The sequence below is a fragment of the Siniperca chuatsi genome, linkage group LG12 (genome assembly GCF_020085105.1).
Source record: "Siniperca chuatsi isolate FFG_IHB_CAS linkage group LG12, ASM2008510v1, whole genome shotgun sequence".
NCBI classification, from domain to species: domain Eukaryota; kingdom Metazoa; phylum Chordata; class Actinopteri; order Centrarchiformes; family Sinipercidae; genus Siniperca; species Siniperca chuatsi.
The window spans coordinates 19,588,546-19,604,191 of NC_058053.1; the positions used below are offsets into that span (position 1 = coordinate 19,588,546).

The 15,646-nt window shown below is 40.6% G+C and overlaps 1 protein-coding gene across 1 annotated transcript; it reads left to right on the plus strand.

The window, feature by feature from the left end:
* The first annotated feature begins 1,742 nt into the window (after positions 1 to 1,742).
* Positions 1,743 to 14,945, plus strand: col8a1a (collagen, type VIII, alpha 1a). The gene is made up of 3 exons (XM_044218083.1): positions 1,743 to 1,894; positions 11,352 to 11,655; positions 11,903 to 14,945. The coding sequence occupies exons 2-3, from the start codon at positions 11,361 to 11,363 to the stop codon at positions 13,837 to 13,839; spliced, it is 2,232 nt and encodes a 743-aa protein (XP_044074018.1). The 5' UTR covers positions 1,743 to 1,894; positions 11,352 to 11,360; the 3' UTR covers positions 13,840 to 14,945.
* Positions 14,946 to 15,646: the final 701 nt, after the last annotated feature.

Sequence of the window (15,646 nt, forward strand, 5' to 3'; positions counted from 1 at the left end):
GGATGGCGAGAGGCAGTTGTGAGGCCCATTGAGGCTTCATTAATGGAACAGGAAGAGAGTTGAAGCATGAGGGCAAACACACACAACTCATTACCCCCTGGCTATCGTGTACCTTTCACACTTCAACTCAAAGTGTGTGCCTGTGTGTGTTTGTGTTTCATGTTCTTATATCCCGGTGGGGACTTTAACCTGAATGCACACTAACCCATGGGAATTTCTGTCACCGTGGGGACCTCAATTTTTGTCCCCATGGGTAGAGACTGCTTTTTGAGGGTTAAGACTTGGTTTTGGGGTACAAGTTACAATTAGCTTAGGGTTAGGGTAAGGGTTAAGGTTAGGCATTTAGTTGTGATGGTTAAGGTTAGGATAAGGGGCTAGGAAAAGCATTATGTCAATGAGTGTGTGTGTGTGTGTGTGTGTGTGTGTGTGTGTGTGTGTGTGTGTGTGTGTGTGTGTGTGTGTGTGCGTGTGTGTGTGTGTGTGTGTGGTGCATTTATTGCATTTATATGAGTTTTGTGTTTGAGTGTGCGAGTGGGGAACAATTACAAGCTATGCTCCATAGAGTTGAAAACTGCATAAATAGTATTTGATCTTAACATTGTGGGTTGCATTAGATATACAAACATTGTAGCATTGAAACTAACAAGAAAGTTGGCTTTAAACTGGTCACCTCATTAATGAAGGATGATGTCATTAGAGCTTTTTCACACCGATATAAGACAATACAACATATTACTTTGTTACATACACTCAACAAAAGATCACTGAGAACATCATCACATCATCACAAAAGACTGATAGTCCCAAGCTACAGAGTCACGTAGAGAGCAGTAAGCTGATATAGCTGACACTTGGCTGTTGCAGATGCAACAGGACATCCACCCTTTTACACCACTGTGTCACTTTGAAACCACATGCACCCACTATTCCTCATACGCACACACACATTAAGCCACCCTGAACCAGGACACACTGCTGGTCTCTGTTCTGTATCTAAAATTAAGAGAGCAAAGAGCAGAGCGGTTGACGCAAAGGAAATAAAAGAGAAAGCACGCAGTCATAGCTGAGGTACAGTACAGAGGGCCATGCTGTATGTTCATACTGTATAATAGTTAGTGGCTGGACACGTCAGAGTTACTAAGTTGTTGTAGACAGGTGTCAAAACTGCCCTGGAAAGTGTCTGTCGTCATAGACAAACAAAGAACCTCTGAGAAACTGCTTTTTGAGGGTTAAGACTTGGTTTTAGGGTACAGATTACAGTTAGGTTAAGGTTAGGCATTTAGTTGTGATTGTTGAGGTTAGGGTAAAGGGCTAGGGAAAGCATTATGTCAATGACTGTCCCCCACAGGGATAGTGAAACAAACGCATGTGTGTGTGTATGCATCCTTTGCTGTTTTACAGTTTTTTCCTAGTTGTGTGCCAGGACAGGTGATCTTAAACAATCAGCTTCAGTGTGTCTGGGCTCATACACAAGAATAATGAACTACTCTGCTTTTTACTGCACACAGTGGCCCGTAGATCACAACATTAATGAGGGAAACATTCCTGTTTATCATTGTCATCCACTGTGGCCGCTCAGCAGGAGGATGTGAGCATGTTTTGCCACCATAAATTATGGCATAACTTTTTGGGAGGTTATATTTACTCTAGTCAAGTCTCCATCCCTCTATCCCTCCCTTCCTCTCTCTCTCTCTCTGTCTCTCTCTCTCTGTCTCTCTCTCTCACCCACCGGAGTGGCTCCACCCTCCAGCAGATATAAGCTGTGTCCACAAGGTGTGCATCTGTTATGAGCACATATCCCAGGGTTCCCTCTGTGTGGTTGTCTGTCTGCCTGCTATTCTGTCTGTTAGTCTGACTGCAGTGATTATTTCCCCTTAAACGGCCACTCATAAAGGTAAGCACTGTCCTATTCTCACTATATCCTGTGTTTCATATGCATTTGATTTGAATCTCTATTGGAAGTTTATTTGTGTGTATTTTCTTGTACATCCGCAGGAAAGTTGTTTTATTGCCTTTAATGAATTGTTTGTGTATTCTGGGAGTTCAGTTTCCAGTATCGTTCCACTACATACTATGCATCCAATACATCTCCTAATTAGTTAACTTAAGTTTGCTTTCATTGTAATTGTAATTTGACAGGAACGCATGGTGAAACTATTTGATTGGATGAATAGCTGATCATAGAGGGACTCGTTGCAACATTCAAAATAACTCCTTTTCACACTATTTTGAAATGGGATGGTTCCTTTTAACACAACATATCCAACTTCAGGTTTGATTAAAGCTTCAAACAGAAGCTCTCATTTAAATATATCACGATAAATATTAAGTATAGCACAACATATAAATGTTCATGAATGTTTGTCGTTCTTATATTTAGTCCAAAATCATTTGTGTGTTTTTGTGTGACAGAAATTATGTGTCAGTGATTGCTGTTTTGGGCTGCTGGGGGATCTGAAAGGCCTCGTAAATATGGCCTTTAGCTATGGAGTTAGCATCATTTTTGCACATTATCATCCTGCAGAGTGTGTGTGTGTGTGTGTGTGTGTGTGTGTGCAAAGCCAAACTGTCAGATGTATGTGATAGGGGCAAGAGCAGCAGTTTGGTGAGAAGAGACTGCAGAGCAAACACAGCAGCTCTGTCTCTAGCCTGATTTTCTTTGTAATGCTTGTTCTCTGATATAACTCATCTGTTTGGTGCCTTGTCATTATTATTATTTAATGATTCACTTGCTTAGGGATGAAATCTTCATGACTTGGTTATATTCAGAATTCCTCCTGCTGATCAGACAGGGCGCATAAGTTGATGACAAATTTTCACTTTAGGCCTGTTAGTATGATGCTGCAGCTGAATGGGGATTTGTACTGATTAGTAAACACAACACACATCTTTATAAGACAATGTGGGTTTTAAGAACTTCTTCCAGCCATCCATATAGTTCTGCCTTCCAAATCAAAGCCTTTTACAGAGACCACAGTTCTTTAGCTGCAGAACTATGAATGAAAACAATGTAAGGAAACATATTTGACAGATCTGCCAGTCTTTTTCTCTTGTTTGAATTAAAATGTAGTTTTGTCTTTGCTATAGTCTGATCTGATCTGTTCAGAATCAGGTTTATTGCCAAGTAGGTTTTCACATACAAGTAATTTGCTTTGGTACTTTGGTGCATAAAAATAAACATAGTAAGATAATTTTTTTTTAAATAGATAAAAAGCAAGTACTGCAAGTCAAGAAGCATAAATAGAAAATAGAAAATTGACAATAAAATATGAAAACATATTATAATAAAATGTTTACAATATAACTGTTTTTAAAAATGAAAGAGCTGTACATGCACATTGTGTAGGAATGTGCAAAAGTTCACAGTATGAAATATAAAGAACCTACAGGGACCTACAGTAAAAAACACATTATATTGTGTGCAAATAAAACTATTAAAAGGTTTCTAAAGGGTTTCAGTGTTTCTCACCTTATTTTTTCCAAGCACTGATTACAAATTAATACTTTCTTATAATTTCACATAAAGTTTCTTTCTTTCTCCCTTTCTCTCCCTTCTTCTTTTATTTATCAATCTTTGCATTGCATCATAGTACAAAATCAGTGTAAGGCCCCTGCAGTGACCTTAGTGTGTGAAAAATGCTACAAAAGGCGAGACCCTTAAATATAGCTGGTCCTGTGCACAAGAAGTAACCTTTCAAATGGAATGTGTGTGTTTGTATTTGTGTGTGCACACACAACATTGTACCCTCCTGTATACATTATTCAGCAAACTTCAGGAATGCACAGGACAAAAGGACCCAATGAAAACCAAGAATAATGGTAGGGTAAAGGAAAGGGAAAGAAGCAAACACTTTGGTCATTTAGCTGCACAGCTGTGGCTGTGTGTGTGTGTGTGTGGAGTAGCTCTATTCCTCTGGTTTGTGTACAAGGTTTGTTTGAACGAGGACATTTGCAGTGCAACTTGAAGAGGTGTTAATTTTATGAGGTGTGCTTTGTGATAAAAGCTGCGTTTTGGGAGCCGAGGAGCTGCAAATATTTTCCCCTTTCACTGAGAAACCACAACGTCAGTGCACTTACCATGATTGAGTGGGGTACGGCTGGCTTAAGGTTGAATTTGTAAATAGCTTGCGGTGCAGGGAGGAAGGCAGAGTGGTTTGCCAAACGTGTTCAGTGGGATTTAAACATTAGCTTTTGATCAGGCTGCCTGTTAGATGCAGAAGGAGAAACTCAAAGACCTAATTTGTGGATAGTTTAGGTGCTAAATGCTTCTGTAATGCTTCCTTTCTAAACACAAACAAAGCATGTGTGCTCATGTAGGGACACTGAAAGATTTATTGTTCAATCTTAAATCTTTGCCCAGAATGCAATCACATCTGATCACCATTGGACTTTTTCCTTCCCCTGCTCTGTTAGCAAAGTGGTTTAAAGCGACACACAGTCTCGCCCTTTGACTTCCACCGCAGCCTGCAAGGTCACTGAGTGGCTTCAGGTCACCGAACCGGGATGTTTCCAAAGGGAGAAAAGTGCCAGTGAGGGCAAACAAACTGAAATGAAGCAGAGGGTGAAGATGGTGCAGAACAGACGTCGCTCTGTTCACACAGAGACACACAGGAAGAAAGGGAGACGGTGAGAAGAGAGCTGTCTGTATCTGAAAGAGGAGAGAGAATAGACAGATGTGTCTGGAGACACGAGGATAGTAGACACAGAGCTAATATTTCCATCACAGTCGAATGCATGAAAGGAGAGATTAAAAAGTGTTTTTGAGGAAGAATGTTGGCTGGCCTGTCCCATCAGCTGAGTTCTGTCACTGTGTGTGTATAAGTGCATGGTTTTATGTGTATGTGCGTGTGCATGAGCAATACAAATCCAGGATATCAGAGACAGGTGTGTTTCCATAAGTGAGGAATAAGCCAGCAGCCACTCTCAATCTGTATCTCTTCTCCTATTCCTGTTCAGCATTGTTGGGTTTTAACATGCACGCAATGCAACGCAAATGACACCAACTTACAAAGAAATGTATAACTTTTACATTAATCACATCATGCATCATCACTGTTTTTTACCTTCAATTCTTTTGGCTTTAACACAAAGTGACAATATGATTGCAGGCTGTCTTCCCCTTTTCCCCCCAAAATAACAATATCTCAAACTTTGTTACAGAAACAGATGAAATCAGAGCTCAGTATTACACAGACCTGTAGTGTGTTTATTATTATAATGACATCTTTATTATTATGGTTAGTGGTAGTGCTGACGCTACAAATATGGTATATGAATATATGATAAACAATAAATAAGTAATTCAAACGCAATTAAACTTGCTGCATTAACTTTCTTGGACACTAATAGAGTTTTTAAAAGATTTGAATGTTTGAAGTTTTAAAATTTGACTTTTTTCTCTTTTTTTGCAATGAGCCTATTTTAAAAATGCATACCTCCATCATGTTTGAGGCTGCCTAATGTAAATTTCTGTTTTTAATGTTCCCTCACTACCTTCCTCCTAGCATGTACTGGTGAATACTAAGGAAGCTGAGGTTCATTTCCACATACTGTACTTTTGATAGCCTTATTCTTTCTTTACACATTTGTTCAGGGGGTTGCACAGCTGCTGCAGTTTTAATGAGATCCTGGAGATCGCAGCTTGTATAAACTGCAGTAGCCAACACCTCATCATCCATCAGGTGAATGTTGACTCAGCAAAAACATCTTACAGACACATGATGTCCATGAGTCCTCTCACGTCACACACCTGATGGGCAATTTACTGTGTTTCGTTTATGTAAAATGTCAAAAAGATGGACATCTGGAAGTAGTTGGGGAAATAGAGGCACACACATACACACACATTACATACAAAGTAGAATACTTTGAGGTTTGCTTATTTTTGAGACTGTCTGGGCCAGGCAGGACATGCTGGGAGCTCAGTGATGTATGACCAGCCACACATGATTTTGGCAGCAGATGTTGAAAAATTAGAGTCTCATGGTTAACGTGCTGGATTAAATTTGAGTGACAGAACTCACTGAAGGTGATGGGATGTGGTGAGTGTGAAAAAGGCGGCGGCTGTGGCTCAGGAGGTAAAGCAGGTCGTCCATAAACCCAAGGTTGGCTGTTAAGGTAGAAAAGCGTCATTTAAATGCAGTCCATTTACCATTTTACCATAAAAGTAAATTAATACTTTTGCAGAATTTTTATTATTTACTATTTTTATACTGACAGATACATAAGAATATAATGTTTACTGAACATTCTACACATATTATAGCATCTATAGCCTGAGCAAATTTGCAATAATTGTATGGGCTTTTTTAGCCACACTAGCGGCATGGCTCTAGAGATGGTAATGTTGGTTCACCACTTTTGTCCAAACTGAAATATCTCAACAACTATTGGATTGATTGCCATGAATGTTTGTACGGACATTCATGTTCCCCAGAGGATGAATCCTGGTGACTTTGGTGATCCCCTGACTTTTCCTCTCGCACCACCAGCACTCTGACATTTGTGGTTTTGAGTGAAATGGTTCAACAACTGTTGGATGAATTTGGTACAGACATTCATGTTCCCCTCAGGATGAATTGCAATCTCCTTGGTGATCCCCTGACCTTTCATCTAGCACCACCATCAGGTCAAATTGTTGACTAAATATCAACAAAACGAATGACATTCCCATCAGCCTCAGCTGTACTTTGTGTTTAATGCTAATAAGCAAATGTTAGCAGACGAACATACAGTAATAAGCTAAGATGGTGAACATGGTAAACATTATACCTGCATAGCATAGTAGCATTGTCATTGTTTAGCTCAGTACAGCCTCACAAAGACACTAGCATGTGCAATAACTGTGCAATAATAATAAGATACATTTCAATTATACAAAACAGGCATTTTTTTTAGAAAATAGAAATTATAACAAATGTGATACTCCACCATTGATTTAGGGAAGATCACCTGATGAATACATGTCTGATCCCTCTTCAGAAACTGTTCCAACTTGTTTGTGATCCATAACAAATATGTTTCCATTGCACTTGATGTTGTGTGTGTGTGTGTGTGTGTGTGTGTGTTCGTTCTTTTGTCTACAATTTCCCACTTTGTGTGCATATGTGTCTTTTCCTGCCTCACAAACAAACCAGGATGGAAAGGGTGTGAAGTGAATGACACATGCCCGGCATGAAAATGTGGAACATGGTTGCTGTTCCTGTTTATTCACTGTTACAAATGACTGCTTGTCAGAGAGTCATCACTGAGGGAGACAAATTGTTTTACACCAGCATGTGAAACTGTCCAATCTTACAAATGTGAGAAACAGCTACCAACATGTTATTCACACCATCATGACTTCTCACAGCTGTGGCACATTTATATGTGACTTCATGTCTGACATCTGTATGGATGTAGATGGAGGGATGACACTAGTGTTTTAAAATAAAGTTAATTGGCACCCTTCTCTCTTTCTGTTTTCTCTAGTAACAAGTTAAAATGTGGAAATTGCTGATTAATGTTTATGTCAGAGTCTGGAAGTGGCCCTACTGTATGAACGAGTCACTCAGGAGGCAACACGTATGCAGAATAATGTGTTGGAGAGAAGCACAACAGGTAAAGACAGGAGGTGTTTCCATCACTCTGCGGTCGCCGTGACAACGCTATGGTGTTGCTATGTGACACTGAACAGACCCTCGTTGTACTGTCCCTCTGACCTGTAGTTGCAAGTTTTTACAGAATATTTCCAACCCTTTAAAAACACCTGCACACACACACACACACACACACACACACACACACACACACACACACACACACACACACACACACACACTGAGCTGGTACATTCCTAAAAGGTAGTAAAGCTGCTACATTTATTTTCTTAAACCTTTCTATATATATGCATTGTCATATTAGGGGAAATATGTACATTATATCACATTATACATTATATGTCACTGATATCACTGACTAACTAAAAGTTAACTAAAAATTAAAAAAGCATATTTATACTAACTGTCATGACATGACATTACATTTTTATATCATTTACATTTTCTATAAATTCTGTAAATAAGTTGTATGCATGTCAGAGAAAACATTATTATAAACTGATTTTGTCATCTCATTTCTCCAAACGGAAAACCCAGTGAAGACTGTAAGATGATCTTTTATGAAAATGTGTCAAAAGGGCACTTACTGCAGGAATTTCCTCTGCGCCATTTTTAGTTAATCACATTTAGATTAATTTAATTTTTTTTTTTTTAAGGTTTAAGGCTTTTTCCTGAAAAATGCCTAGTGATATTTCCTCCCTGCTACAATGTGGCCAGAACAGCAATAATTTCAACTATGAATATCTGAGATCAAGTCTGAGTTGGTCAAATGTTTATAAACACTGTTAATTTACCATGAACATTTATGTGTATGCACACATGTATACACACGTTTCAATATTGATTTTAATACATTTGTGGATCAAATCTAGTTTTTATAAATCATATTATTGTCATCCTCTCATTAAGAGATGGGATATAAATCATTTGTTTGGGCTTTTGTGCCATAAAACCTTCTCTGTTATGTTGTGGTAAGTAGAGAAGAGCGACTGTGTCTGGCATGGCATTAGAAGTTTGCACTTTTTTCACAAAACCTCAAAATGCTTTAGGGCTCTTGAAACGCTTTTGATGGATTTCTGGACTCTGAGTTCATCAATGCAACTCTTTCTTCTAATCCCCACATCCAGACCCCACCTCATAGAGGTCTTTCATTTGTACCCTACAGCATACAGCATAGTGTCCATTTGAGCAGCCTGGGAACCTTAACACAGCCTCACACAGACAATGGAAAACTCTTGATGCTCACACACACGTCTTTGTCACACCTTATATTTAGAGATCAACTTTATCTGTGTATTGTCTGCAGACCTCAAAGACTCGTATAGTTGATTAGGCTTCCGCTCATTGGGCAAAAATAGGTTCCAGTTCTTGTTGAGAAAAATCTTAGCAGCATTCTTCCTACTCTTTGGTATGTCTGGCTTCTGTCGTCGTGGAAACTAGGTGGGCTTCTTTCAAAGGCCAGCTCTCATCGGGGGAGACAGTGGCACGACCATGTCAAAATCACCAGTCGACTGAGAAAAGGCCAAAGGGAGGAAAAGATCCAAAGAGCCAGTGACGGAGTGGACACTAAAAAACTACAGATGAGTTGGCTGTAATAAAATTGGGACTGTGATCATGGTTGAGCCTGGATGGGGAGTGTGGCAGGAGATGAGTATACTGAGGCTGGGATGGAAATGGCTCTCTGGAAGGAAAGCAAGTAGATACTCAGATGAGCATCTTACAGTGAGTTATTCAGGGGCTGTGGAGCCAAAGAAAACCCCTTTTCCTTGCTCCGTTACTGACCATTCAAAGCAGAAAGTTTAGGGGTTAAATAATGGCTGTAAGACATAAATAGGCAGTCTGAACTGCACAGATGGACCGCAACTGTTTGTTCAAAAATGTACTTGTTGCACCAGATGTCAGGCAGGCCAAAAGGAGAAAAAAGACATTAGACCAGCACCACCAAATGAATGGATTATTTGTCAGCAGTTTTAACCTGAAAGGACAAGTCTTCTTTTAGGATTTGTATGTTGCTTGTACTTCTAACTGGCATCTGTAGGTGGCTTTAGATATTTCTCACTAAATACTCTGCATGCCTTCTGTGTCATCTTCTCACTTGACTTCTGGGCCATATTAATGAGAATATTGTTTTGGGATTTATTTTTTGTGTCAGTGTCTGACTGAATATGTTGCAGTAATGCAGAAACGACAAGAATGCTCTTATTAATACCAGCAGGGGTAGTGTGCACACCAGTGAGTTAACCAGGAGGTGGCAGAAATACTTCACAGGCAGGAGTGTCAGGCAATGAATGCATGTTCATACAAAAGTTCTCATTCTAATGTCAACACACGTCTTGTTCATTTAGAATTCAAATCCTCTGCATTGTGTACATTGTCCTTACACAAATGTAAATATGCCCTGTAATAATGTGCATATCAGTATGTCAGCCATAGTACTGCACACCTAACCTCTGTAAAGGTGCAAGGGATTGTTGGGAACTCAGACAGTAGGCCTGATTAATCATGGCACTGGTTTTGAAGCTCCTTTAGCCAGTTGCCCCAAAGGCATCACATTTTTTCTTCTCAAATTTAAAGTAATGATATATTTGCTTGCAATGAAAGTTTCAGCCCAACATATAGCTATCAGAATAAATTATAGTTATGAATATTTTGTGCGACATTTAGTGTGGCTCCCTCTTGTGGATAACTATAATAAGTGCAGTTTATCCCAACCTAGCCTGTGAGAGTGACACATTGTTATTTGTGTATATATTATATGTGTATTCTTAATGACAGGTTTAAATGGCATATAGCAGCTTACCATACACATTTCAGCTCAGGCTCAGCCAAAGTTGAAATTAACACATATTTTAACTTTTGTTCTCAAGCACAATCTTTTCAATCATTCAGCAGTAGGTTGTAAATCACCAAAATATGAAAGTACAGAATCAGTAGACATAAGACATAAGCAGTCCAATCAATAAAGATCACAAAACAAAGAGGGTGTCAGGGTGTCAGATTTGAACCAAAGGCAATCAGAGACATGGATGAGAGATTATTCCCGAGGGGACAGCTTTCCAAAATCCTATTCTGAATATGATTTTGTATCAATCTGAAGAATATATGTCATCTCTAGCAGTCAAAGTAGGACTTTAGGCCCCAAAGGGTCATTTATATTCTAGTCCACATGATTATTCAACTTTTCCTATAAATATACAGGAAAGGTCTGAAAATTTGCCAATTTTGCTTTTGTTGCTGTTGTTGACATTTTGTTAGGCACTTACTTAATACCTCTCTTTATATATTTTTAGAAAGGTATTGAAGGAAATAACAAGGAAGTCAATGCTAACAAATAAAAGTCATTTAAGCTTTAAAACATTAACAACAATTCTATTTAATGGAAATTATTCAATGGTTTCCAGTAGGTGATACTATTTGTGGTGGTTTTATAGAATAATAGAATAATTATTCAAGATCCCACTGGCAGAAATTTCCAACGTCCATGAATTGCAAATGGCATATACTTAACCAGCCCACTTACTCCAAACTTGAGCAGTTCCAATGTATATCCAGCAGAGAGAGACAGTGTGGCTTCCCATTGCCTGCATTTTGCAAATGAGATTTGTCCACTTGACTCATACACTTGAAGGTTCATGATATTTCAAGAAATCCTAAACTGCTACCACATCAATGTTTGATCTACTTACCAATGTACAGGATTTAAAAACATATGCAGCCCTCCCTCATGTCTTGTCTCCTCTACCTTCTGCACAGGCCTTGACCATGCCTCCCCTCCCTGTTCCCCTGTTCCTGACACTGCTACAGCTTCTAGTACTTACTTATGTGAGTGGTGGGGCATACTACGGACATAAGCAACACCCTCAGCAATACCAGCCGATGCAGCACCTCCAACACATGGGCATGGGCAAAGAAGGTTTTCCCCAACAACAGCACCTTGGCAAAGAAGTGCCCTATATGCAGTATCCCCACTACAGGAAGGAACTACCCCAGATGCCCATGCACAAGGGCAAAGAAAATGTTCACAAAGGGGGCATCTATAATGGTGGCCAAGACAAAGGTGAGAAAGTCAACATTTTCCACAAACAGTAACCAACAATCTTCCAAGAACATACATGACAAGGGCACAAACATTTCTTTATTTTTAATGGCATATAATAAGTTATTTGTTATACTGTGCCAGAGAAGAAATATTAATAAAAGTATTTTTACACCCAACTGAGTGTCGTCTGTGTGTGCATGTGTGTCCTTTTGGCAACTTGAGAATTTTGTCCATGTATTTTCAAATGTATCATTTCTGGTCATAGGTCAGACAATCCCTGGTGGTGCTGAGGGAATTCCCCAAGGAGAGCCAGGCCCAGCTGGGCCACCTGGACCAGAGGGACCTCCAGGACCTCCTGGGCCTCCAGGGAATGGACAACCAGGACCTGCAGGACGACCCGGACCTGCTGGTCCACCAGGATTGCCTGGATTGGGCAAACCAGGTTTGCCAGGACTGCCAGGCAAGCCAGGAGGAAATGGTGAGGCTGGACCACAAGGAGAAATGGGCCCTAGGGGTGAAGAAGGGCCAGCTGGACAGCCAGGGCCCCAGGGTCCCCCAGGACCACCTGGGCTACCAGGAATAGGTAAACCGGGGGTACAGGGATTACCAGGCCAACCAGGGACCAAAGGAGAGCCAGGTCACAAAGGTCTGCCAGGACTACCAGGATTACCAGGACCCAAAGGAGACAAAGGGATGGGCCATCCAGGACAACCTGGTCACAAAGGGCTCCCAGGGCCCCCAGGACCAGCTGGCCCAAGAGGGTTGCCTGGTTTTGGAAAACCTGGGGTGAATGGGGCACCAGGCCCACAAGGACCACCAGGAGAGAAAGGACATCCTGGAGAGCAAGGACCAGCTGGGTCACCTGGTGAAGGAGGACAGCCTGGCCCACCAGGTCTACCTGGTCAAGGAAAGCAAGGTCAAAATGGCCTGCCAGGACAGCCAGGCATGCCAGGTGGGAAAGGTCATCCAGGACCACCAGGTTTGCCAGGAAAGCCAGGACTGCCTGGATTTGGTAAACCAGGACTCCTAGGACCAAAGGGTGATAAAGGTATGGGTGGGCCACCTGGACCTCCAGGACCAAAAGGAGATAAGGGCCATGGAGGACTACCTGGTATGCTTGGACCCCCTGGGCCAAATGGTCCACCAGGTCCTCCAGGCCCTATGGGACCCCCAGGAGGTTTAGGTGCACCTGGACCTAAAGGAGAATGTGGAGAAGGAGGACCTAAAGGGCTTGATGGAGCTCAGGGAGACCCTGGCCCTTCTGGGATACCTGGTAAGGATGGTCTGCTTGGAGAGCCTGGAGAGCCGGGACCAAGAGGTCCACCAGGACCAAGTGGTGCCAAAGGAGACAGTGGGCATAAAGGTCTACCTGGTACCCCTGGTCTTCCAGGACCCCCTGGGCCAAAAGGACAAACTGGATTACCTGGAGAAGTGGGACCTCAAGGTCCTAAAGGAATCCCTGGTATGGATGGTGCAGCAGGACCATTTGGGCCTCCTGGTCTTCCAGGGCCAAAAGGAGATAGTGGTCCACCTGGTCCACCAGGCATTGTAGGCAAGGGGAGTCCAGGTCTTAGTGGTCCTATAGGACCTCCAGGAAAAGAGGGCCCATCAGGACCCCCTGGACAACCAGGTCAGGCTGGCCCTCCTGGCCCACCAGGCCCACCTGGAGCACCTGGTCTGTCTCCCGACATGGCTGGAGTGCTCTCTGAGATGGGCCCTGGACTAGATGGTGTTAAGGCAGGTAGTTATGGTATGAAGGGCAAGTATGGAGGCAATGGGGCAGAAGTCATGGGTGCCACTGGGTTGGAAATGCCAGCATTCACAGCTGTAGCAACAACTCCCTTTCCACCTGTGGGCACTCCAGTCATCTTTGACAAGCTCTTGTACAATGGTCGCCAAAACTACAACCCCCAGACAGGAATTTTCACCTGTGACATGCCTGGCATTTATTACTTTGCCTACCACATTCATTGCAAAGGAGCTAATGTGTGGGTGGCTTTGATGAGGAACAATGAGCCAGTGATGTATACATATGATGAATACAAAAAGGGTTTTCTAGATCAAGCATCAGGGAGTGCAGTATTACCTCTACAACCTGGGGACACTGTGTATATTCAGCTACCCTCAGATCAGGCTGCAGGACTTTATGCTGGGCAGTATGTGCACTCCTCTTTTTCTGGGTATTTGTTATATCCAATGTAAAACCACAAACTGCAGGGAGGGAGAGGCTTCAGTGAGAACAAAGTGGGAGCATATTTTTGTATAATATAAAACATGGTCATAAATCACCTTAGACTGAGCAGTATTTTAAATGTAAAGTGAACAAACTATTGATCTTGTCAGCAAAGATGAGGACAAGATAAAATATCTTGAAGAAAATCTGAAGTATGACAGTATGTATATACAGCAGCTTTTACACTGTATAGCCTTACAGCCATGTAATTGGGAGAGCAAATACGTTTTCTTTTACAGCTTTGAAGATATAAAAGAATGTATAAAAAGGCATTCAAAGAACACCTCAAAGATGGCTGCACATGTACTTTCATACAGAAGAGTGCCAAAAACCCATAATAGTGCAATTTGTTACAAACATATAAAGGGAGCATGTGAAGTGTATGCAAGATCAAACAAACCGTGCAGTATCAAATTTTGTTCCTGCACCTCTTCAAAACTGGCAGCTACCCCATGTGGTGAAGAATGTGAAATACAGTAGAAAACATGAAGGCATATTAATTTTGGTAGGAAATGTATATTTTTGCATGCGTATAAATACTGTTTTTGTCTCTCTATTAATAATAAAAAAACATGTAAAATGACATCTTGAGAATGACAACACATTAAAAGGTTTGCATTACAGCAATTTGTACATGTTTTAGAGGTAAACGCATTTCTGGTCATGTAACCTGCAGATGACTGAGTTTGGGGAAAAGGTTAATTGCATACATTATAATTTTGATTTTCAGTGAATCAATCTCTCAAGCTCCCAAGTTACCAAAAAAAAATGTAATTAGCAAAATACAGTTTAGGAGAAACCTAAGTGACTTTCACTTCAGGTGTGTGAAGGCCTTACATACAATATACTAGGGACAACTGGTATTGGTGGTGAACTATTAATGGCAATTACTCACTTGTAGGAGCACAAAAAATTAGATAACATGCATGATATATGTCGCTAACTGACAATTACTCCCATGAGTGAGATTCAAAGATTAAGAATGTAATATTAATTTTATGTTTTAATGTTTGCGTATCGGTGTGGTGCTGTAAAAAATAAATTTAAAAAATTGTGCAAAAATGCGAAGGTCAAACAAACACACCATATTGCCCTGAGCTATGAAAACCACTCCATACACTATTATACTATACTATATTAAACATTACACCACAATATACAGAAAAGTCCACACTATGCAGCACCTGTGTCACTAACTAAACCACAGCATTACACAGGTATAAGTGACACATGGTAAATATCAGAAAGCACAGAAATAAATTAAAATAAAATGTATTCTTACTTACTGTTTTTTATTTAAAATTCAACCGATTGTATTCTGTAACTGTTTAGTAAGCCTAATCCATTCTTAGCTGTAATGGAAGTATAATTATACATAAGAGGGTGTCATATTTAGAAAACAAATTATGGATCGTTATTTTGAAAAGAAAAACAGTGGGACTTGGTTGTTATCAAGTCCCTCTGGTGTGATTTTTTAGAAGTGAGAAAATAAATTAAGTTCCACAGCATCCTTGGTGTGCTACATTTAGCCAAGTTTACTGGGAATACAAAATACATTTGAATTACAATTGATGGACTCAAAGCAAGTATTGAATGTTGCAGCAATTCATAACAACAGTTGTGTCAATAATTTATTATTTTATCTGCTGATCACCTACATGCAATGATAAGGACATAAAATCTGACAACTTTTAAAGGAAAATAAATTTATATTTCTCACCATGGTGCTAATATTGTCTTGGTAACCAAAGATTTTAATGTCTTAATGTTTCACGT